The 25691-nt window shown below is 42.9% G+C and overlaps 1 protein-coding gene across 1 annotated transcript in view; it reads right to left on the reverse strand.

The window, feature by feature from the left end:
• UVRAG (UV radiation resistance associated) overlaps positions 1 to 24385 on the reverse strand; it is a 162906-nt gene extending 138521 nt beyond the window's left edge. The window contains exons 1-3 of the mRNA XM_045021498.1: positions 24153 to 24385; positions 2701 to 2818; positions 1627 to 1661 (exon numbers count right to left, since the gene is read on the reverse strand). Coding sequence (XP_044877433.1) covers positions 1627 to 1661; positions 2701 to 2818; positions 24153 to 24233 — 234 coding nt within the window. The 5' untranslated portion in view covers positions 24234 to 24385. The remainder of the gene's footprint in view (positions 1 to 1626; positions 1662 to 2700; positions 2819 to 24152) is intronic.
• Between the last annotated feature and the right edge of the window lie 1306 nt (positions 24386 to 25691).

Consider the following 25691-nt stretch of genomic DNA (forward strand, 5'->3'; position numbering starts at 1 on the left):
TTTACAACTAAATATAACCTTTACACTAAATTTAGTACTTTTTTGCTATCCAGGAGGATACATTACATCTTAACACAATTTTCAATTTTTATTCCTCCCCCCCCCCCCCACACACACACTTGTTATGTTAAGAAATGCATCATTCACCATTTTCTATTTACTAGATTGGTAATTTTTTTGCTTGCAATTATATCAAGCTCTGTTTGGATGTAAATTCAATTAAAAATGCACAATCATTTTAATTTATTTAAAATTAACTACTTAAATGGGATGGCTACAAAAGAAAAAAAGTTTACCCACAAGTTTTGAATAAACATGTTATTGAGAGCAGCAAAGTGCCAAGTCAAAAAGAAGAGCAAAAAAAAAAAGTCATTTGCCTAGATTCCCAACAAGCAAGATTTAGGTAATAAAAAGGTAATAATTGGAGATATACCAATCTCCTAGAACTGGAAGAGACCTTGAAAGGTCATCGAGTCCAGCCCCCTGCCTTCACTAGCAGGACCAATTTTTGCCCCAGATCCCTAAGTGGCACCCTCAAGGATTGAACTCACAACCCTGGGTTTAGCAGGCCAATGCTCAAACCACTGAGCTATCCCTCCCCCCTCGACTCCCTCCCTCTACCACAACCACAACTCCTGTTTGAGGTTCAAGTTATGTCTTCAAAGATGACCTCACCCTTCTTGATCATAAATCTCCCATCTGTTTTGCTCAACTGCTAGGTGTCATAGAATCATAGAATCTCAGGGTTGGAAGGGACCTTAAGAGGTCATCTAGTCCAACCCCCTGCTCAAAGCAGGACCAATCCCAACTAAATCATCCCAGCCAGGGCTTTGTCAAGCCTGACCTTAAAAACCTCTAAGGAAGGAGATTCCACTACTTCCCTAGGTAACCCATTCCAGTGCTTCATCACCCTCCTAGTGAAAAAAAGTTTTTCCTAATATCCAACCTAAACCTCCCCCACTGCAACTTTAGACCATTACTCTTTGTTCTGTCATCTGGTACCACTGAGAACAGTTTCCCCCAGCCAAGAGTGTCAACTGCACAGTTAGACTTTAAAGGTACAACTTGAAACAGTTTTAAGAAGTGAGTTAGTACTAGTTTCATACTACACCTGCCCTAAATCCCCTTTATCATTTTTGTGGATTTACAGATGCATTTGCAGGGTTCTGGGGTTTTAGTCTGTTCTGAAATGTTGCTATCCTCTGTTGCCAACGCATGCAATGATTCAACTGACTATACACGATACTGTCAAATGCATAACAAACGAAAAAGATCTTCCAGTTAGTAATTGTAGGTGCTACTTTTAACACTATTTACAACGGTAGCTGGATAATTCAGATTTACAGGACATTAAGTTGATAACATCTCCCTCAGAGAGACCCTCAGGTTGTCATTAATCCAAAACATTGCCTCTTTTACTCCATAAGGGCATGAACCTTCGGGAGTGGACAATAAGATCCAGCTGTACTAGTTTAGTAGTGTCTGGAAAATGGAAGAAAAGACTGTTTCAGATGTTTTACTACAAATTAAGTGCAATATTTCAGCATTAAGTAAGCCTACACATTAGGAGATAAGAGTGAAGCACAAGGGTTTCTATACAAGTTCACCAATATTAAATCAACTTACCAGGGAGTTCTTGATCACTTCACTCCTATAAAATTCTAAGAGGGAAAAGAATTAAGTGAGTAGAGAAATTCAGCCCATTTTCAACCTTTAGGTACAATGTCAATATTTATGCTACAGTACAAATACAGAACAGTTCCCATTTAAAAAACAAGTAAAACAAGTCCTAGAAGTATATTCTATGCAAAAGGTAACTGATGCATTAGTTCTAGTAGAAACTGAATCAAACTTTACCTAAAAAGATCAAACTGAGCTTGCCAACGTTCAGATCCAAACAAGACCAATTTTTTCCCCCCTCACTAATGGCACTCTGTCATCCCATTTCTCCACTTGTAGCTTGAAGCAGAAGGCAAGAAGCAATAGATGGAGAAAAAAACCAACATTCAAACATGCTCACCAGGAACAGGCAAGACTAAACATACATGGCTATTTAGGGACTCAGTATTCCACAACTGTTGTCTGGAGCTTAGTTACCATGGTGATAAGCATCTTGGAAGAATTTAAGATAGATTGCGCCTGTTCCTGGGATGCAGTAGCAGCTAGGTCAGATGCAGGAGAAATGGAATGTTTGTTTGAGAGTTGGTTCAGTTTGACTGAGCCTGCCTACGCCTGATCTTTCAGTTGCCTATCAATGCATCAGGCAAATAGTGCAGGGCACATCAGCTGCACAGAGTCAGAGAAGACCAAACCTTGAAGCCCTAATCTGAACAAATTTAGAGAGAGAGGCAGTGCCTCACTGTGCAGGTAACTAGCTGCTTTATGTACAAGGATACCTATTTTGCTAGCAGCCCAACTAGTGGTACTGGTGTAGTCTAAGCAGACAACTCACGCAGCTTGACAGCTGCAAGACTGATAGTTGGGTCTATCTGCTGATAGAAAATGGAGAAAATGTGGAAGCTTTCATCGTTTATCTTTAGCTCATCTGAAAATACCATTAAAATTCATTTGTATCAAGTCACCAGGAAACAAAACGAATTCAAGGTAGGATGAACTTCAAAAAAAATTGAACAAGGAGCATCAGTGTAGTTTGTATAGGAAGATGGAGTTACGCGATAAGTGTTGACAATAGGCCCTTACCTTTACATATCTTACTGTTAGCACACAAATGAAGAGTGAAGTAGGTATCCAGAAGGCGATAACCATTCCTATTAACAATGTTACGTGCAGCAATATTCCGTAGGTGACGAAGCCGCCGCTAAAAAAATAAAAAAAGGACATTGAGGAGCAGGAGTTAAAACTGTACATTCAATTTATGTTTTTTGTTTGTGGATAGCTGCTTTATTCTAGAAGAAAGCCATTAATAGGGGCCTGTTTAGACTTCAAAAAAAGTATTCTAATGAAAAGACTCCATTTTGCTAGAAAAACCAGTTCAACTAGCTATGAAGACAAATGTACAAAATAGCAGGTATGGAGATGGAATGAACAGTAATTAGCAGCCTCTAACTCAGGGGTGGACAAACTTTTTGGCCCGAGGGCCACTCTGGGGTTACAAAACTGTATGGAGGGCCAGGTAGGGAAGGCTGTGCCTCCCCAAACAGCCTGACCCCACCCAGTCCCTCCTACTTCCTGCCCCCTGACTGCCCCCCTCAGAACCTCCAACCCATCCACCACCCCCCTCCCTCTCTGGATCCCCCCACCTCTAACCACCCCCTTGGGACCCCGGCCCCTAACCAAACCCCGTGCTCCCAGTCCTGACTGCCCCGACCCTATCCACAACCCTGCCTCATGACCCGGGGCCCCATGCCTATCCGTCCCCGTTCCCCAGCCCCTGATCACAGAACCTCCGCCCCATCCAACCGCCCCCTGTCCCTTGACTGCCCCCCAGGACCCCACGCCCCTTATCCAACCCCCCGGGCCCATCCCACTTACCATGCTGCTCAGAGCAGCATGTCTGGCTGCCGCACCACCCAGCCGGAGCGAGACATGCAGCTGCTCCGCTCAGCAGGAGCGCGCAGCTCCGCTGCTCAGAGCGCTGGCCACATGGCAGCATAACTATGGGGGGGGGGGGACAGCAGGAGAGGGGCTGGGGGGCTAGCCTCTCCAGCCAGGACAGTCCTGCGGGCCGGATGTGGCCCATGGGCCGTAGTTTGCCCACCTCTGCTCTAAATATTCAGAGTAAACAAGCACCCATGACTGCCTCAGAAGTCAATCTGTTCTTAGTTCTGCCCTGGTGCACCACTTTTATTCTATATAGGTTTTTCTACCATGTTCATCACCATAGTGCGATTGCCTTCCACTCATGTAGCTTTATGCATTACTAACATCTGCCAGCTGCTGAAGCAGTAATGCCACCAAAATGTTTTTTATCCACTAGCAACAAAGCTGAAAGATTCCAAGTTAGGAACTATACTATTTTGGAAAGATGCTACTGGCAACACAAGGAGAACAAGTAGCTGTAAAATAAAAAGTCACCAAAAAAAGCCAAACTATAGACATGTGATTGGCTAAAAAAGCTGCCCAAATTCACAAAAACATAACAGCCATACTGAGTCAGACCAACAGTCCATCTAGCCCAACATCCTGTCTTCCAACAGTGACTGGTGCCAAATGCCTCAGGGGGAATGAACAGAACATGGCAATTATTGAGTGATCCATCCTGTGATCCAGTCCCAGTTTATGACAGTCAGTGGTATAGGGACACCCAGAGCATGGGCTGACCCTGACTGACTTGGCTAATAGACATTGATGGACCTATCCTCCATGAATTTACCTAATTCATTTTTTAAAAGCTTACTGTATATACTCGTTCATAAGCCAAATTCTTTTGGTAAAAAAGTGACACAAAGAGCGAGGGTCAGCTTATAAACGGGTCTACACCAAAAAATTGATGATTTTAAACTCTATGGAATCATTGAATTGAATATCTAATATATTGTTGTTTTGTTTACCTGGAGCATCTGCAGGCATAGAACCCCTCAGCTCCCTATGGCCACGGTTCGCCGTTCCCAGCCAATGGCGCGCCACTTCCCGCAGCTCCCATTGGCTGGGAACAGCAAATTGCAGACACTGGGAGCTGAGGGGCTCCATGCCTGTGAATGCTCCAGATAAACAAAACATCCAGGCCCACTAGCAGCTTACCCTAACGGGCCACGAGCCAAAGTTTGCCAACCCCTAAAATATAGGGTCGGCTTATGAAAGGGTCACGGTTTTTGCTATTTTTAACCTAACCATCTTGGGCGGGGTTGGCTTATAAAACGAACGGGCTAACGAACGAGTATATTTTGGCCTTCAGAACATCCAATGTGTTCCACAGATTGACTGTGCATTGTGGAAAGAAGTACTTCTTTATGTTTGTTTTAGACCTGCTGCCTATTAATTTCATTGGATGACCCCTGGTTCTCCTGTTATATGAAGGGGTAAATAACACTTCCTTAGTCACTTTCTCCACACCATTCACGATATTTTAGACCTTAGTCATATCCCCTCCCCAGTCATCTCTTTTCCAAGGCGAACATTCCCAGTGTTTGTCGTCTCTCATTTAGGGGTATAGAACAGCTTCCATACATCTTTGTTGCCCATCTCTGTACTTTGTCCAATTCTAATATATCTTTTTTGAGATGGGGCAACCAGAACTGCCCTGTGAAAGCTATATTGCCATATTCTTAAACAAAAACACATTAATCTCATTCTAGGAAGACAGATTTCCCTGTAATGATGGATAATTAGTGAAACAGGCTCAAGAAATTTCTCATTGGGTTGGCTAAACTTTTTATATGAAAAATAAAGTTTACTGTTCAGCATTTATTGATTTTGTCCAAGCTAAGAAGAAATGACTAACCATTGTCCATATTGAATGAAATGACAGATTGCATCACTTATGGTCACTTTCAGTTTGTTTCTCTGACTAGCACAATATGTTGTTTGTGGTTCAAGTACTCCAGAAAATGTTACCTCCAAGCTAAAGTAAATACACTTGATTTTTTTAAATGATTTCATTGAACTATTTGAATACTGTACCGTATCAGGTTCCAATAAAATTTGAGTCTTAATCTTAGATTTTGGGCCAAGGTTATCCAATAGTTTGCTGTCAAGTCCAAGCACAGTTCACAGTTGTGACCAAGCTTCTCATTTTCACAACACGCTAAGCTCTAGAAGTCTGACCTTCACACACAGCAATTTTTATCACAATGTACAAAATTTTACAGTCTCCAGTCACACTCAAATAAAAAACCCTTTTCCCCAGAAGCAATCATTTTAACCAAGTACATACATTTTTTGGGAAAAACCCCACACATTCCACGTAGTTAAACACTTCATGGCCCCATTTTAAGGATTCCATTGAGCCACCGTACAGCTAGAAGAGATGTGAAGAAATTGTCAAAGAAGTCAGCACTTACATTAAGAAAATTGGCTACAATCCATACACTGTAGCTTTTGTGCCAATTTCAGCTCTAAACAGCTGCCACTTGATCCTAAACACTTGTAAAACTTTTCACTGGATCCCTAGTATATTTCAAAGAAGTCTGTTTGCTAGTAGTTCATTATGTAAATACAAATATTCCTCTTGACTAGATTCACTTTACAGTTCCTCATCCTCTCAACCTATTTCATATGCCCAAATGCCCTGTCTGAGGCACAAACTGAGCTTCTTAACGCTGTTTTACAAGAAAAACTTTTCAGTTTATTTTAGTTTCTCAGCAACAAATAAGAGATTTAATACTAAATTTTAGAATCAGAAAAACATTCTTAATTAGTTTAAGACCGGCCATATCGTGAATCTGAACCAGAGGACAGTGGTCTTTAGCTCGTAATATTAATATTGCAGAATATATGGGAAGTCACCACTTACTTTGAGTCTCATGCAAAAATACAAGCTTAGAAGGGCAAATTAACGAAAGAGAAAGGAAGTTCTCCCTCAATACTTGTATGGCTTCCCCCACACTGTAGTGTGTCAGTTTTAATATATTTTTTCTTATCTTTTAATACCTCACCTAGACTAAAAGTCAATGGAGTGATCAGTCATCCTATACTTATGAACTACTATTCCAAAAATCAAAGCTAGGACAGTTCATGCAGTATGTGAAACAGAAGCTACTGGTAGTATTACAAGTAGACTGTGCTTCTGATTTTAAATAAACTGTAGTGATCCACAAGCAACCATAATACAAAGTTAAGAGTTTTTCATTTTACACCAAACCAACTGATACTTCAGCTCTCTAAAGCTAGTAGTTTTTAGCACAATAAAAAGGTATACAAACGTACATATTCAAGATCAGGTTTGAGCCCCTGGCACACCACATTTCAGAAGCCTTCTCTATCCCCATGGTATAGTTTTGATTCTAGATTTCTCATTGTGCCTTCCAAAAGGCTGTCCTAATTCTTCCAACATACACTTCCCACCAGAGCAGTTTAAACAAATAACCTACAAGTCCTTGACTGCACAGACACTGGAGAACGTGACATCTAATAGAAAAATGGTGATGGCTAAAAATTGGTCTCCCCACTATCAATAAAACCAGCAGTAGGCCCCAATTGTCACACGGAGACACTAAGAAGCATTAACAAGAAATAATCCATGGAGCAATATCAGACAACTCGGAGTACGTCTGCACTGTAAACAGATCTGTAGGACTTGTGCCTGTGGATTTCGTGTTTCCGAGCCTGCGCTTCAGTGTCCAAACTGCATTGTAAACCTGGATCTCCAATTGCTGAACCTGAGTCTCCTAACTGTGCTGCACAAGGTGGTACAGACCTGGCAGATGCCATGCAGTTGATGCTCCTCCTGCCTGTTGCCGTAACTGCAGATTCCCCATAGGTAGACCAGTGCTTTTGGATTAGTCTCACAAGCATAAATTGATGGGATCACATCATGGAGCTTGGGATATGCAACAGTGGCTCCAGAACTTTTGCACAAAGCAGCAGACATTCCTGGAGCTTTGTGAGTAGCTTGTCCAAATCCTCCAGCATCAGGACATATGCACGAGGGAGGGTGTATCGGCCCAGAAGCAGATTGCCATAGCCATCCATAAACTGTCTACCCCAGACTATTACATGTCTGTAGCTAACCAATTTGGTGTTGCAAGTGCACTGTTGAGGTTGTGGTAATGAGGTTTTTAAATCATAGTCCTGAGCGCTTCACCAAAAGGTGGTGTGCATTAACCATGTCCCTGAAATAAATGCTGGTTTTAAGAATACAGGCTGTCCAAAATGCACCAGGGCCATCCATAGGACTCATGTGCTCCTTGCGGTGCGTAAACTATGGGCACATACACCAAAAAGGTCACTGCTCCATAATTGTACAGGCCCTAGTCAACCAGAGAAGCAGGTTTATGGACACTAACATGGGATGTGCTGGCTTGGGTGCATGATAGAGTTTTCCAAAACAGCAGGACTTTATTTCCACCAACTGATAATTTTATCAATGGAATCATTGTCCCTCTTGTTAATCTAGGGCAGCGGTTCTCAACCTGAGGTCTGCAAACCCATGGGGTCCACGGACTATGTCTAAGGCAGTGGTCCCCAACCTTTTTGGGGGCAGTAGCACATTCATGTTTTCAGAAGAGTGTGGCAGGCGCCAACAATTTTTCAAGGCTTATTTTGTATTTGTACATTAAATAATACAAAAATCATCATATTTAATATTACATAATATATGAATCCAGAGAGAAGAGAGAAGCCGCGAGGACAGAGAACACCGGTGCCTGCAGCCTGCAGCCCTGGAGTTCTCTGTCCCTGGCAGGCGCAGGGCCACAGCTTGTCTCCCCTGCTGGGCACTAGGTGGGCGCACATAAATGCCCTGGCGGGCACCATGGCACCCACTGGCACCACGTTGGGGACCACTGGTCTAAGGGGTCCGCGAAAGACAAACTGAAAACGGAACAGAATTCAACTATATACACACACAGACAAATCGATTTCCAATGGGATCTGCACCTCCATGTGAAATTTCCAAAGGGGTCCACAAATGAAAAAAAGGTTGAGAACCACTTTGCTAGGGGACCCTGCTTAGAGACAGCCAAAGGAAAAAAAAAAAGGTCCACTGCAGGAGAATACGCACTATTTAGAGGATGACCACTTGTTAGCTCAGACAGACTTTTTTTTGCAAGTTTTGTTAACTATTTACATAGCTTATGTCTAACCTCTTACTAAAAAATGAATATGTATAAATGCCACACAAGCAGTTCTGCGCACATAAATAGTTTTACTATAACTAAGCATTGTGCTTTCACATTTAAAAAACAGACTTTAAAGATTTTTTTTTTTAAACAGAATCTCTGAAGTCTAAAAACAGTTGAAAACAATAGCTTAAACACTATGAAAAAGAGCTGACAGAACCTTTAAGTCAAACAAAATGAGCAAAGAGGAATGAATAATCCTATTCTTCATCTTGCCTTTAAAAAATTCATTCAATATTTTCCTGAGTAATCAGTTTTACATGATTAAGTTGGATAATGGTTTCTCAACCTGAAGTCTATGGCAAAGTAAATGTTTTTTAGCAATATTGCTAGCAAAAAAAGGGACTGCGAGAGTATCAACACAATATTTATAAAAACTTTTATCATTCCCTCCAACACAACAATGTATTAAAAAAAATCTGGGTGAATCTGAACTTGTATCTGGGATCTATTCCCTTCTGTTTTACAGTAGTATCTAAAAGCCTCTATCAGAATTACAGTCCAATTGAACTAGGTGCTATACAGAGAAAGACATCCATCCCTATTCCAGAGAGCTCACGATCTAGGACAATGAGCATGGAAGGAAGGCTATGGAAATAGCAACAGTCACATGATTAAACATAGGCCAGCTATGTTTACAACCAGATCAATTTTATATAAATTCAGTAAAAAGAGATGCATATAGAGAGTTCCTAGAGGCTATGCACTCCACCATTATCAATGGACAGACTACTGTCAGAACTATAGGGGGACAGGATTTGAAACACAAGGCATGAGTCATCCCAATAACAGTCTTCTCACAAGAAGTTACTCTAGTTTACGGTGATTCTTTTTGGAATGTCAATGCTATTGTTTTCCACGTATAAAAACATTAGTCCAACTGATTTGTTCCTTTAATAAGTGACAAGAGGCACATTTCTTAGCCTCCACGGCATATTGCAGATGATGGTATAGATAGATCTCTGATTATTAGAATTTTAGCATAATGGGCTGAAGTGCAAATTTTAGTAGCCTACCTCCAGGCTTTTGTGACCTTTTATGTGACCAACATAATACATGGAAAAGTTATTTTGAGTACTATATTTGTCCTAGTCCACTGTACTTTGCAGGGAACTAGTTAGATGGGGAAATTAAAAATGAGACATGGACTTCCGATCATTTGGTTCAACTCTAGCTCCGGTTGGCAGTAAGTGGATAGATCACCAAAGCTACCGTATGGTAATCAATCTGAAGCAATTTCCTTCAGAACAAGTGGCCACATCACACAAAACCCACTATTGAGAAAATACAAACCCTTAACTGTGTATGAGAAATCCTTAATTACAACATTATGTTCTATCTTTCATACTTCAAGTATTCCAAAGAGCTTTACAGAATCTTGAAGTTCTGACAGCCATCAAAAATGAGGAGCAGAAAAGTCATTCCACCAAGTTTTGCCACCTAGTTCTGCAGTTACAGTATTGTTAATGAATGTAAAGCTAGTGTGTCTACACAAAACTTCTAGAAGTTTTACAGAACATCCAAGAGTGCATTACTGATAAGATTCTTTCAAAAGTCAGATTTTGGTTTTTTGTTTATAAAGTGCTTGATTCTCCTTCAAATTCTGATGAGTTATTTGTTAGTTCTACCATTAAAGTCTTTCCAGTATTATCATGGAAGCCATAAACACGGAAGCTTAACACAAGGCATAGAAAAAAATATTTTCATCAATGTTCCTGTTGATGTTTTGCACTTTCATCAGATGATCTCAAATGACTTGGCAATACCCCCACCTCACAAGAACATTCTGAATCTTAAGCGTAGAGGGGAAGGAATCTAGTTCCAAATTGCAGGCAGGTAAATTCAGGTACCAGTAGGGTGTAGTGATTTTCCCAGGATCAGACAAAGTGTGGCAGAACTTGGACCAGAAGTCAGTAGTCACAATTCCTACTCTGCTTTAACCACTGAACTCTATCCCCTTTAATGATATAATATTCCAGAACAAAATAAATATGCATAAGTCACTGCTGGAATACTGCCAAGGTGAAAAAGTTCTGCCTACTCTATGGATCTAATTCAGAGAACCAACCTGCTAGCAGCTGACATACCTCAGGAAGATTGAGGTAGAAAAAAAAAAAATCAAGGAACCCATGCCACTAACATGGCTAATGACAGGACAGGCTTGGCTGCTGGCCACTTCTCATGTGGAGAGAAGCAAGCCTTTGCTATGCTGATCCCTCTTCAAGTTTTAGATTAAGCTCAGTTACCTGTTTTGTCTTGTCAGACCATGCAGCAACTGATCATCATGGATTGTTTATGCAGCAAAATATTTATATCACAGTAGCAGTTAGACCTCCGAATTGATGCCCCTTGTGCTAGACACTCTTCTTTGGCTATTCCTCGATGTGAAGCTGATGTCTGCCAAGGGGGTTCACTGATGGTTTTTTAGCTGGCGGAGGAGTCCAATTGGTGCCCTGCAGACATAATTGTTGACTGGAGTGTTGGGACCTCTCTTTCCTCCTTTGTCACTTCTGTCTTATGAGCACATCTGTTCTCTTCAAAGTGGGTTATGGCCTGGTGTACGGTGTGGCGCCACTGTGTTCTATTCCATGCCAAGTCCTCCCAGTTTGTTGAGTTGATGTCTCCCTTTTTAAGGCGTACTTTCAGTATGTCTTTGCCCTCTGCAAACCCTTCTTCCCTGACTTAACTGAGTGAAGAGTACTTGCTCCAGGAGTCAGGCATACATACACAGTGGCCAGCCCCCAGCAGAGTTGGTGTTTCATGACCTGTGGTTCTACACTGCTAATGTTGGCTGCAGAGAGAACACTGATATTAGTGCATCAATCTTCCCAGCTGATCCTGAGAATCTTCCTGAGGCAGCGCTGCTGGAACCATTCCAGATGCTTGAGATGTCATCTGTAGGTTACACAGGTCTCACACCCATAGAGAAGGGTGGTGATGACAACTGCCTTGTAAACCAAGATCTTGGTGCCTGTTTGCAGATCCCTGTCACTGAAGACTCGTTTGAGTAGTCTTCCAAAGGATGTGCTGGCACAGGGATCCAGTATTCAATTTCTGTATCAATCAATGCTGGCTGTTTGGGAGAGGTGGCTGCCAAAGTATGGAAAATGGTGATTTGTGGAGTGTGAAGAGTAGTTTGTGCAGGTGAGAGCTGGCAGGGTACCTTGGTTTTTTCAATGGTGAAAGACCCAGATTGTGACAGGCATCTGCAAAAGGATTTCAAGTGCTTTGCAGGTCAGCCTGTGTGTGAAAGGATGATGCAGTCATCTGCATACTTATTAGTGATGCTAATTCTTGTAATCTTAGCTTTTGTTTGGAAATGTTGGAGAATGAGGAGTTGGCCATCCATAGGATATTCAATCCCAATTCCATCAGGAAGGTGGTCACAGATGAGAATCAGGATCACAGAAAGATAAATAGAGACGAATGTTGGAGCAATGACACAGTCCAGCTCGACACCAGTGCAAATGATGAATGGTTACACACATATTGCTCTTTCCTCAAGGAGTTGGCAATCCAAGATGACAATGTGAATGATGAGGATAACGGTTCTGGGTGTTTTATTATGCAGTTGCAATTTTAAAATTGGGTGTGTCAACTAATCCTGTCTGCCCTCTCAAGCTGCCATTAATTGGCTTATAGTTGATCCAGCAGAGACTAGCTGCCTTATAGATCAGTACAGGGAAGGCATTCGAGATGTCTGCAACACCCCTTGAAACATTAACAGATGATGGACAAAGAGGCTACTCCCACAACTGGATTTGCATGGGCAGATTCCAGAACTCCACTGATTAAGGGAACAGAAATTCAACCCACACAGAGCCAACTGAAAGATTCTGGAGAGTTTTCTTCACAATAGCTTATGCTGTGAAATGAAACCAATAGTTATATTGGGGAAGGAGGAGGTTTTACAGATTTAAGTGCCTTTCTTCAGTTTAATCACGTCACTTGGGAAGGAGTTTAAGCTAAACCAAAAACACAAAAAATCATACCAAAGTAAGTGTCCACCCAGAGATTATACCTGTATAATGTTCCTACATAGATAAGGGCGTTTAAACTAATGCTGCTAACTTAAATATATAAATCTTGGACTCACCCTGTTACCTGTCCCATAACACAACCCATCATTTAGGGTTCTCACAACTACCAGATGATTTGAAGCAGTCATACTTGCTGTGGTGAGACCTACTGAGTTGAACTTATTCAATCCTGACCACTCTCTCAGTTCCATCTCGCCTCACTTTTAAGAGACACTGAGATTTTATTTCATAATTCACTTCTGAATCCTGTGCCCTATGTTTTTTAAACCTCATCTGACCTCATCTTTCTAAACCAATACCCCTCACCTTTGTCTTTATCTGTAAATTCTGTTACTATGTTTTACTGACAGGGGATGCTTTACAATTCCTTTAAAACTATGAGTGCTGACCATGCATGCTATGGTTTAGTGTGTGAAACTGTTTCCATTATAATCCTGTTTGTCCAGAGTTTTCCAGAACTTTCCTATTTTGGGCTGAAAGTTTTCATGTTTAGGCCATGCCCAAAGGTGACTGCGTGGAAAAAATGAGCAAAATCCTTCCAACTGTTTTGGAGTTGAGGGAAGAATGCAAACAGTTAACTAATGTGCATACTGATATATTAAACAGCTATAGTAGGTGTGGCTGAAGTTCCAAACTTCACAAACTAACCTTGCAACAAGAACATTTCGCTAGTTAATCAGATCACTTAATACTCGTCACAATTTGACCCCTATGTTTTCTGTAGCCATAGAATGGGTCTCAAATTACTGTAGCCCTTAGGATGCCAAAGAAAGCCTTTTAAATCTGAACCAAATGCAACCAGTGCAACGTCTTCACATTTGCAGACTACCTTAAGTAGATGAGAGGTACACACTGCCCCTATTCATGACAATGAGGAAACTAATGACAACATTGTGAATGAGGAAACTGTTAACCATTTTAGCAGAAACAGCCAGTTAATAAGCTTATTCCACAGTCCCAAGTGGCCTCCCACAACCTCCTGTGTGTCAAGAGCACTAGCTGTCCCTTATCCAGATGCCAAAACCTCCAGCTTTCCCACAATCCCTTCAATGCACTTGTACGTTAAAATATTTGCAGCCTTCTGAAGCTTGAAAATTTAGCAGCCCAATAAGTTGACTAATATTTAACTTTTAATATTGTACTGATTCCCCAGCTTGCCACAATGTACGTAAGGCCTTAATTATAATCAGTGCCTAGTTTAAATAGAGCAAATTGGGAACACAGATGTTATTCACATTTTTAGTTACTTGAATCCCAATGACACAGCTGATCATGAAATTTTAAACACAACTGTGGACTGCTCAAGAGCAGAACCATTTGAGCCGAGATCCTGAAGGACATACTGGTTAACTAGTCATGTACCAAAGGTATTCTTGTGGGGTTGTGTCACCCCTTCTCTCCAATGTGCAATAGAAGCCACTGGAGAAGACAGCAAATCTGATGAAACTGCAGCCCCATCAGCATGCTCACAAGCACTTCTACATCTCCTTTCCAACTGAGCCCAGATAGCACGGTATCTTGGCTTTCCCAAGCTGCGGATCAAAAACGGATTTGAGATCAATTTGGCCAAGGGTTAACCCTGGTAAAGTGAAAGTAATAATGCAGAAGTTGGCAATCTTTGGCACGTGGCCCATCAGGGTAATCTGCTGACAAGCCAGAGACATTTTGTTTACGTTGACTATCTGCAGGCACAGCCCCCTGCAGCTCCCAGTGGCTGCAGTTTGACGTTCCCGGCCAATGAGAACTGCTGGAAACGGCAGCCTCGCTTCCCGCAGCTCCCACTGGCCGGGAAGAGCGAACCACGGACACTGGGAGCTGCAGGGAGCCATGCGTGCGGATGGTCAACAGAAACAAAATGTCTCATGGCCCGCCAGCAGATTACCCTGATGGGACGCTGCCAAAGGTTGCCAACCCCTGTAATAATGGATGGCTAAAAAGGAAAAAAAGACTGTTACTGGCACCATCCTTGTAATACAATGAGAAAACCCTAAAAGTTATTTCCAGTTCTACAGGTATTACTGGTTCCAACAGTATTTTCAGTTGTGTGTATGAAATATCACTAGAATAGACACTTCCAAAATTCATTAGTTTTTAAATAGACCCACCACAGCACATAAAGGGTCTGCTAACCCTTCTTACAGGTATACAGTCTCATTAGAATGTGGCACACATCCTTAACCTTGCATATGCTACAGAGCAACCTTAACGCTGAAATTTCTAAATTGATCCTTTAGCCGTGCAACTTTAATGTTTTTATTTAAAAGATGGAAGCAACTTCAGCATCCAAGACTTGCAAATTCTTTTGCAAGCCACGAGAATTTTCAATAATGCATATGAATTCCATAACTTGGAGCTATGTGGCTAGAGACCACTGAAAGTCCCTGACTCGCACACTTTAAGGAGGTACATGGAATGAAGGCCCTCTTCTGCAAGACTTATGAGTAAGGCTCCTTGTTTGTCACAGATTCTGTGACTTTCTGTAACCTCCATGACTTCTGGAGCAGTCTGTGCAGCCTCTGGGCCAGTCGCACTGGCTGTTGCTGGGGCAGTCTTGGACACTCTCTGCCACCCAGCAGCAGGAGTTTTGGGGGGGGGGGCGCTCAGGGTGCGGGGCAGTGCTTACCTGAGGCAGGGGCACTTCCCAGAAGGGCGACAGGAACTCCCCTCCCTCAGCTCTAGCTCCACATGCTGCCTCCAATGGGAGCTGCAGAATCGTGGCTTGGGGCAGAGGGGAGGCAGCATGCGGAGCTAGGAGCTGGAGGTCGCTGGTTTCTAAGAGCCGAGTAGGGAACCTGCCCCAGCTCTGCCAACCCTCCTCCTCCCCTCCCCACCCCAGTACCCGCACCGCCTCCAGGGCCACAACCACCACCCCAGCACCAGGCACCCCCAGGGCCGCCAACCCCCAAGTTTTAGTCAGGAGTATATAATAAAAGTCATGGACAGGTCACGGGCCATGAATTTTTGTTTACTGCCTGTGATCAGTCTACAACGTTTACTAAAAATACCATGGCTAAAATGTAGCCTTACTTATGAGCTGCAAAACACCCAAGATACAAAGTGGCACTCCCTCCTGTAAGCCTTAAAGGCCATAAGGCAGCATTCCCTAAGTTCTAAGCATCTTAGGAGCCCTTGCCTTTCACCCCTGCCCACTTTTTACTACATTTTTCTCTATACAGCCACATACACTGTGCATGCATGTACCACTAAGTTTTTATGCTTGTACCCTTTAGGAATTGAGCAAGACAAGAGAAGACTTACTGTACATGTATCATATGTCATTCGCACAGATTCAAGAACTATTTTCACTAGCCCAAACTAACTGTCAGTGAAAGATTTTTCACCAACATCTTTCAATCCCCAGCTGCACAACTGTTTAAAAGTAGGATACAATTTTTAAATAAGAAAATGTTTCCCCATTCCTGGTACTTAAAGGCAACTGAAAAGTTTTTGTTCCACTTTCAGAGATGTTGAGCTTTGAGCAGAAACCAAGCTTGAAAAATCAGAACTGAAAGATAGGGCTAGAATAACCTCACTATAGCTGTAACTGACATTCCTGTTGTAATAATAATTAAAAAAACACAACACTTACTGTAAAGTTGCCACAAGATGAAAGGTAAGGGATACTGTTAGTTTGGGGAAAATCAGCTAAGAGGTCTATCCAATTAATGTGTCAAGAGGTTTGCTTCAAAGATAACATCTAACAAAACTTTAAGATATGTGGAGAAAGGGGAAGGAGGGGGAGAAAAACTCCCCTTGGGTAAGAAGGACGTCTGTATTTGAGATGGCCCATTTGGAAGTGGGTTCTTGAGAATAATTGTTTATGTTTGGGATCTTGAAGAACCCTTCATTAGCTTAAACTGGGATTTGTGAAGGGACAAATACAGTCTATTTGTTAACGTCAAAACAAAACCTTTTGGTCTATAGTAGATGATGTAAATCCTAATGCTGATGGAGAACTGTAATACTGATTTTCAAAGCCAAACAGGACTAGTTACCGCCTCATAGGTGGTCAGTACACTTGTTTTTTGCTTTGGCCTTTTTAACATACCATCTTTCCTTCCCTCAAAAGGTACCCAAACTCTGTTGTCCACCAGGGTCTTTTCTTGTAAAATACTTGAATTCATAATTACTCTCTTTTCAAGCATAAAAGAGAGAGTTTTCTGTCTCAGAACACTGATAACTGCAGTGGGGAATTGCACAGCAATAGCAAATAATTATGTGAAATAAAGAAGAAATTATGACTTCCAAATCCACACACTACCTTTTAACAGAGTGCAGAACTAATGAGTCAGACAAGACCATAACTAAAATTCACATCTACCTGTTGATATGATCCCAGAGCATTTATTTGCATTTCCCTCTACCTCCATCAGTTTACATATATACCATCCAAAATATTAATGTTCATATCAATCCAGTAAACCTGACTGATCCATAGACATCCCATTCACATAAAATAGGCTAAAATGTGTGCAAATAGCAGCATGTGAATAGTTAAAATGAAATAGGGAGATCTTCAGATATCATGGGCAGTGAAAGCCCTTGAATTTTATTACCCTAAAGACCCAAATTAATGGGTTAGATAGAACAAGTTAGAGACTCAAAATATAAAGCATTACATTCTCTACATGAATTGGGAGTGGAAAGGACAAGAGCAAATGCTCAGAGAACAAAAACTACTTACAATAAATTAAAGAAACTTAAAGATAAAGCAAACAATTGACTTCCTTCCCCTTATCACTCCAACAGCTATATTTATCATGTAGTCACCGCAATGATAAGGACCCAAAACAATTCTACATGAGAAGTGATAGATTGAACTTACCAGGTAAACTCCTTGACCAACATACAGCAGATATCTGAAGAATGCAACCATAAGTTAAATAATATCTACCCCAAACCCTGCACTCAGCCAGATCAATTTTGCCCTCCCAATCTTATGAAAATAGGAAAGATAGGCATAATTATTTCTCTAGTTCCACAACAAGAAAAACTTAAAAGTATATTAAACTAGTTCTCTAAAGAATTTCCTTTCATTTTGCCCATATGAAAGGCTTACCTTTTACAAGATGAAGGCCCAAAAAAGGAACTTGGTTCTCTGCTACAATGGGGCAAGTATACTAGTGGTTAGGAAATGGGACCAAATTGAAGAACCTGGGTTCCAGTCCCAACTCTGCCACAAGCTTGAGAAAGTCAGTTCATCTCTATGTGTAAGTTTGTCTCATCCACAGTCAACCTGTAATACTTCTCTACTTCACAGGGTGGTGTTGACAGGTTTATGAATGCCTGTAAAGCACTTTAAAAGTCTTCCATCTGAGGATCTTAAAGTGTAAATAGATGCACTTCATTATGATACCAAGCTTGCATCAACCAGATCAAAGAAAGACAGTTTCAGTCTTAATAAGAGCCACCTGATTTCACACAAACAGCCTGCATGCACTACATTATGTATGCTTTTAAAGGGTGCACATGGCTAGATAGTTATTACTAATAAATGTGTAAATAAAGATAAAATGCAGTCATGACACAAAGCAAGGGTACAGCTGACAAAGACGACCTGACAGGAGTTTATCACCTAGTTTCCTCCTTAGTAGCTAATATAGGGACTATAATTAGCTTGTAATTTAAAAAGGCTCGTGTGCAACTCTGTGAAAGCATCAAAAATAAACCAACCACTTGTATCATTAGAAGATACTAGCAGCTAGTACTAAGCTATGTATCATACTTCAATGCTGAGCATCCAATCTATACCCTCCTTAGGAATAGATTCGGAGAGTAGAAGAACAACAAAATTGAGAACTGCACACTGTGTATACAGCAAGAATCTAGTCCCAAATTGTAACAGTTTTAAAGCCTTGTCTATAGATTACGTTGTACTGCTTTAGCTATAATTAGAGATATATAATGTCCTGGGGTGGATGCCAGTTCTACTGTTATAAAGGTGCCTTCTACAAGTGTAGTTGTTCCCAAGAGAAAGGGGAGTAAGTACCAATATAAGGCACCTTTAACAGTTTAACTGTGTCCATACTAGGGATTTTACCACTACAACTATTGGGGGAGGAGGGCAGAAAAAAAAAATCATACCTCTTACTGAAATAATTATACCAGGCCCAAGACAAGTGAAAACCCCAATTAAATACTAAATGTCTCCTTTCAGCCATTCAGTTTCTCCCTCTAGTGTTGTTTAACACTTCACTTCCTCTTTTATACAAAAAGCTATCAGTGGCCTATAACTAGTAGGAAAGTTTAAAAAATTACTCCATATTTTTACTACTGATTAATAAAATTATATAAACAAAGATTCTCTTCACCATTCCTTTGTAGTTAATAGAGCTAGTGGCTCACACATACTTGTTCTCAAATTTGGACAAAAGCTGCTTCTACTCCCATCTCCAGACTGTGTTTTTGTTTCAAGCAGAAGGGACATTCACCAAGCCAGCAATCTCTCTTCATATCCATGCTAAAAGTCTTGATTCTGCCACACTGCTTACAAGAGAAAAGTTATGTATATGCCTTAAGGGAGAGTGTGGAATTAACCCTTGCTAAAATATAATTTGTTCTTGTATCCATTTAAGTCATGTCTGACTTCAGACTGTACGCCCTTCAGGTTAGGGATTGCATTTGATTTTTTGTCAAGTGCCTAGCACATTTTACTATTAGAGTCCAGAAATCTAGCCAAGTATTTGGATTTATGGGGCCGCTGAGGGAACCCACAGCTCAGCAAAATAGACTCATTGGGCTGGAACTCCAGCCATAGCTTTATAAAAGTTATGTTAACTTGTTAAGGTTTGTTTGAACCCAAGATCCAGGGGAATGGTTTAGTAGTCTAACCTTTAAATTTAATATACTCAGACACCTTGGAATGAGAGCTAAATCCCAAAAGGATCAATTCATCCCTCATTCCTAAGAGGCAGCTTACATAATATGTAGCTTACTGTGCTAGGGTCTTTCACATAAAACTTCACAGAGTAGACAGGAGCCGTGCTTTTATGGACATTAAAGATCTTCTGAATCCTTCTACTGTTTTACAAAAAGAATCATATCTCCTACTCACCAGAAATTCACTATTCAAAGAGGAGACAGAGAGCCCCAATCCCTGGCAAGAACTTCAGGATACTGATTTATATGTACGGTTGTAATTTAAGAATATACTCTTTGTCCCAACCCTCCTGAAGACCATTTATTGTGGTTGTTTTCAGAGTTCACTGCAAGTCTCTAAAAATGATCATGGGACAACTACAGAATTAGAGGGACATCTTTAATCAATGGTCCCCAGAACAAGCTAAAGTAACTCTATCCAATGACCTTCAGATAGGGAACAGAAAATTTTTAGAAAGACCCACACAAACAGAAAATGAACTATAGTGAATACATCAACACATAATAATGCTGAAAAACTAGAGGAAAATTACTACAGTAAGCTGTTACTCAAAATTCAAAAAGTGTGATATTTAAGTTGACTGCATCTCATTTTATATATGAGACATTTATTACAAGTTAAGTGTTAATGCAGCTGTTTACATAACAAGAAAACTGACTGGAGACAAAACTTATGGGCCTTCAATTATCATCTCCACCACAGTTCATTAAGATCTCCAAACCTCCTCATACTGAAATCAAAGGCAGAATTCTTAGCAATTTCAACCGGAGCAGAAATAGGCCACAGGCTAGATAAAACCATGAAAGCGGCATTTCTCTCTAAATAACTACACATTACATTCCTTTTGATCAAGAATCAGTAATTAGTACAGCAACTTTCAACAAGTCACTTGACTCCAGCGTGACTGGCTCCCAATTTTAAGACTGCATTTTTGTTCATCTCCTTCCTGCTCAACTACTGAAAGCCTAGAAGTCTGTCATAGGCTGTCTGAAGGAAGGAATAAGGACTAGAAAGCTTGTTTTAAGCTGTTATGTACCAAGACTAGAGAGATCTCTTATGGTCCTCTTGACCCCAGCTAGCTGATCCATGCATGACGAAGCATTTGGCCACTAGATGAAGACAACTCAATGGATCGCTTTCTTTCAAAAAGTAATTTTTCAGATGAGGAAGTATGTCAGTGTCTACAGCTTTTAGGTTCACTGATCCTGTTCTTTAGCCAAAGAAGAGCAGCTGACATTTTGACAGAATTGTAGGTTAGTTACCTCCTCAAATAGTGCAAACACTACACATGCATATACAAAATTTGGTATATGCAATTATTTAAGCATTTTTTTCTTTGCTGGGATAAATAGCTTTGAACTCAGGTCACCATTTCTCTGGTTTGCACTGTTCAAGTATGGCACTGACTGTTCTAATAAGGCACCGAGTACTGGAACATGAATCAGTAAGTGTGTGCGCGCGCTCTGTGCTAGCAGTAGAAAATTATTTGCCTGAGTTATGTGGGATTGCACTCAGATTTTTAAAGTTACACAAACATTAGAATAAGATATAGCTATGAAGTCAGAATGACTTTCATATTATTTCTCATTAACAGAGAAATGAAAAGCATTTAAAAATATAAGTATCTGTATTTTTGTCTAGATTTAAATTTCAGCTATACAATAAAAACAAAATTGACTGCTCCTTCACCTATGTGCCAAAAACACAGTACAGACTCAAAGGTTTCACCATTGTTGCCTACTATCATTATTAGTACTTTTTAAGGGGGAAAGGAAGGAGACATGTGAGGAGTGTTATTGCCCACATATGAAAAACATTTTACATCTCAGTCTAAACCATGGGCATCAAGGCCAGATACTATGGTGGGGATGGAAGGCTGGTCTTAAGGTTAAGGCACTGGACTAGTATTCAGCAGCCTTGGCTTCAATTCCAAGCTCTGTCACAGAATTCCTGTGTGTTTAGAATGTAGGCTCTTCAGACCACGGCTTTTATGTGTTTGTATAATGCCTAGCACAACAGGCCCACAGGCTCATAGATGCTACTCTAACCCTTCTAATATTAACCACCACCACACAAGAGCATCAATCTTTTTTTATTAGGTCTCTTCCAGATCTTTTGGCAGGGAGTGGTTTTACAATGGAGCTAGTTTTCTCTTCAGCTGATTTTGATGTCTATTGATGTTCTCTGAATCGTGCTTAGGTACTTATTTACAGGCACATAGAACTAAGAAATGTAGCTCCCTTCTGTTCTTTAGCTGTCAGTGACAACTGTATCAAAAGTAACACACCCAATTCTGAGGATGCAGATTCAAGTCTTATTTGATAGGGCTTCAAAGAAAAAAAAATAATCTCAGTTGCTAATTATACACACTGACAAAGGTAAGAGTTTTGAAGTTTGACTTCTAACATTATACTACTCCAACTCACATTCTGAGCCACTGGGTATGTCCACAGTACAGCCACTGCAGCTGTGTGACTGTAGCATAAAGTCTTCCTCAGGTGAGGGGGGGAGGTGTTGTTTCCCCACTGATGTCATTAATCCACCTCTCTGGGGGCAGGCCTACACTACAGAGTTAAGTAGATCTAAGTTATGCAACTCCAGCTATGTGAATAATGTAGCTGGAGTCGATGTAGCTTCGGTTGACTTACTGCGGTGTCTACACCGTGCTGGGTTAACGGAGAAACTCTCCCATTGACTTACCTTACACTTCTTGTTCCGGTGGCATGCCGGAGTCAACAGGAGAGCGATAAGCGTAGACATGCCCTAAGAGGCATTAGTTCAGTCAATAGAAGAATTCTTCCTAGCTACATCTACACCAGGGGTTATGCCGACTTAACTACAGCACTCAGCACGTGAATTTTTTCACAACCCTGAACGACGTATCTAGGTGAACCTAATTTTTTTAAAATGTGGACCAGGCCTTGAGTTATTGTTAAATAAATGAGCTACATGAATCTGTATTCATGAGAGAAAAGCAGGAGCTTTATTAAATACACACTGCTAAACATTTATATGATTATAACAGAAGAGTTAGGGTTTCTTACTTAACCTTGTTTTAAACACATTCTTCAAGATTAAAAGGCTCACTCAGTGAACCAACAGCCAAACCAATAAACAAGAAAGATGGGGTAACCAGAAGGAAAGAGTAGGAGGTGGGCAGAGTCTCATCAGTTTTTTAAACAGCTGTAATGGAACCATTTTTACTGACAGACATTCCAGAAAAGAGATTTTTTTCTTTCCTTGATTACATTAAAACAATAATATTTGTCCAATCACTGCAAAAAGCATACACTTGGGGGTCTTGGGAAAAGAAAAGATAGTCAGATGCTGCAACACCACACACACACCTTCAAAAAACAACTGTTTGCATGTTGCCACCTATGAAGCCCAGTGAATCTGCCCTGCCCCTCTCAGTGCCCCAGGGATTCCCCTTTCCTTCCCCTCCCCAAGTACCCCAAGGACCTTCCTGCATACCTGCCTCACCAGCATTTGCCTTGCTTCCCAATCCCTTGGGGAATGCCCGCCTCTAGCACCCACTCACTACCTCTAGCACCCCCCCAGCACAGCCACCACCACCCCCAAGCCCAGCCACTGGCCCCCTCTCATCCCCGCTCACTACCCCTAGCACCCCCCCAGCACAGCCACCGCCCCCCCAAGCCCAGCCACTGGCCCCCTCTCATCCCCCGCTCACTACCCCTAGCACCCCCCCAGCACAGCCACCGCCCCCCCCAAGCCCAGCCACTGGCCCCCTCTCGTCCCCCGCTCACTACCCCTAGGACCCCCCCAGCACAGCCACCACCCCCCCAAGCCCAGCCACTGGCCCCCTCTCATCCCCCGCTCACTACCCCTAGCACCCCCCCAGCACAGCCACCGCCCCCCCCAAGCCCAGCCACTGGCCCCCTCTCATCCCCCGCTCACTACCCCAGCACCCCCCAGCACAGCCACCATCCCCCATTGCCCCCAGCCCAGCGACCGGGCCCCTCTCATCCCCCGCTCACCCCCCAGCACAGCCACCCCCCCCAAGCCCAGCCACTGGCCCCCTCTCGTCCCCCACTCACTACCCCTAGGATCCCCCCAGCACAGCCACCGCCCCCCCAAGCCCGGCCACTGGCCCCCTCTCGTCCCCCGCTCACTACCCCTAGCACCCCCCCAGCACAGCCTCCGCCCCCCCCAAGCCCAGCCACTGGCCCCCTCTCGTCCCCCACTCACTACCCCTAGCACCCCCCAGCACAGCCACCGCCCACCATGGCCCCCCAGCCCAGCATCCAGCCCCCTCTCGTCCCCCACTCACTACCCCTAGCACCGTCCCCCATTGCCCCCCAGCCCAGAGACCGGCCCCCCACTCAGCCCCCTCTTCCCCCACCTCAGCAACAGCCCCCAGAGACCCTCCTACCATCACCTCCCCCACCCCCGTTACCACTGCCAGGCCCTTCCCCGCCAGCACCCCGGACGCCCCTCGCCCACGGTGCCCCCTGCGGCCCGGACCCCGGCTACCTGCTGCGAGGGCAGCTCCACATGCAGGGCCCGGCTGCTGGAGCCCGCGGGCAGGGCGGCGGGGCCGACGGCCGAGCTCATCCTCACGGGAGGGCGGCGGCCCGGGAGCGCGAGAGGCGCCTGCGCATCGGCCCCGCGGTCCCTCCACCGCAACCGAGCACCAAGGGGTTAATGGCGGTAGCAGCACCGAGCCGGGACCGCTCACTAAGGAGCCATATTACCGCAGTGCTAGGAGAGACCCGACCGCTGATTGGCCCGTGGATATAAGAGGTGGGACTCCGAGCGGCCTGGCGGCACAACGATTGGGAGCTGCGGGAGTCAATCAACGTTGCTTTCAGATAAGCCTCCTCTCTGTCAAGGTATATGCCTCCAACAGCCTCCTGATTGGATGAAGTACTTGCGGTGGGTCCGGACGACAGCAGAGGAGGGCGATGCTGATTGGACAACATGGTTGTAATTGACAAAGAGCTGTACCCCATCACGTGGGGACATGTTTTTATCACGTGAGATGAGAAAAATATTTTTCAGGGTAACGTCTCGGGAGGGAGCCAGTCACCATGGCAACAGAGGAGCTCCTTAGGCTGGCCTGCCCCTGCCTAGGACTGGCCAGGAGTCTTGCCCCGGGTGCAGCCATGCTGTGCACCCGCCTCCCCATCACCTGCTCCCAGCATGCACTGCAGCCCACCCACACTGCCTTGTGAGGCATCATTTTAAAAGTCTTGAACCCTTGAACATTAATATCCTGTTGGATTGTACGTACTTCCATTGTATGTGAAGTTATGAAGTACTTGCAATCTGAGTTCCTGAAATATGTTGTGAGATTGGGAGATGCCCACAGCCAACCCATGCTGATGGTCCATTGAAAGGGAATCCACTCTCCCAACGGCTAGCCCAAAGACTTCTCAAGAGAGCACATAGGCAAATGGAGACTGCCTGTCCAAGGGGGGTGCCTGACCCCTGCGTCACCGCAGAAATATTTCGAGCAGCTGGGAAAAGGTATAAAAAGAGAGACAGTGACATCATCACTTGGCCTCACTCCCCCCACAACTCAATACCTGGAAACACGTCTGGAGGACAAAGACTTTGAACTGGGCGAGGGTGGTCCCAAGCCAAGAAAGAGTTCTAGCCTGTGTATTGAGGATCTGTGACCTGTTTGTACCATTTGTCACGGTGAGACACTGCTTGATTCAAATCCTGTTTAGTTTATAGAACTCAAGACTGTGAATTTATTTCTTAAGTAGCCAATGCTGATCTCTACTCTTGCGACTTATAATCACTTAAAATCTATGTTTCTGTAGTTACTAAGTCTGTTTTATATTTTATCTAAAACTGTGTGTTTTGATTGCAGTGTTTGGGAACTCTCAGCTTAGTTTACAAAGGCTTGTGTGTGTCCTCTCCACATTGAGGGAGGGGCAAACTTAGTGAACTTACACTGATCAGGCCTCTGATCAGTGCAAGATGGTACAGTTCTGGGATATAGGACTGGGGAGCTGGGGTGCAATTGGAGCCTCTCTATTGTTGCTTCATGAGTAGCTGGGA

Source organism: Mauremys mutica, chromosome 1, assembly GCF_020497125.1.
Source record: "Mauremys mutica isolate MM-2020 ecotype Southern chromosome 1, ASM2049712v1, whole genome shotgun sequence".
In the NCBI taxonomy this organism is placed as follows: Eukaryota; Metazoa; Chordata; order Testudines; family Geoemydidae; genus Mauremys; species Mauremys mutica.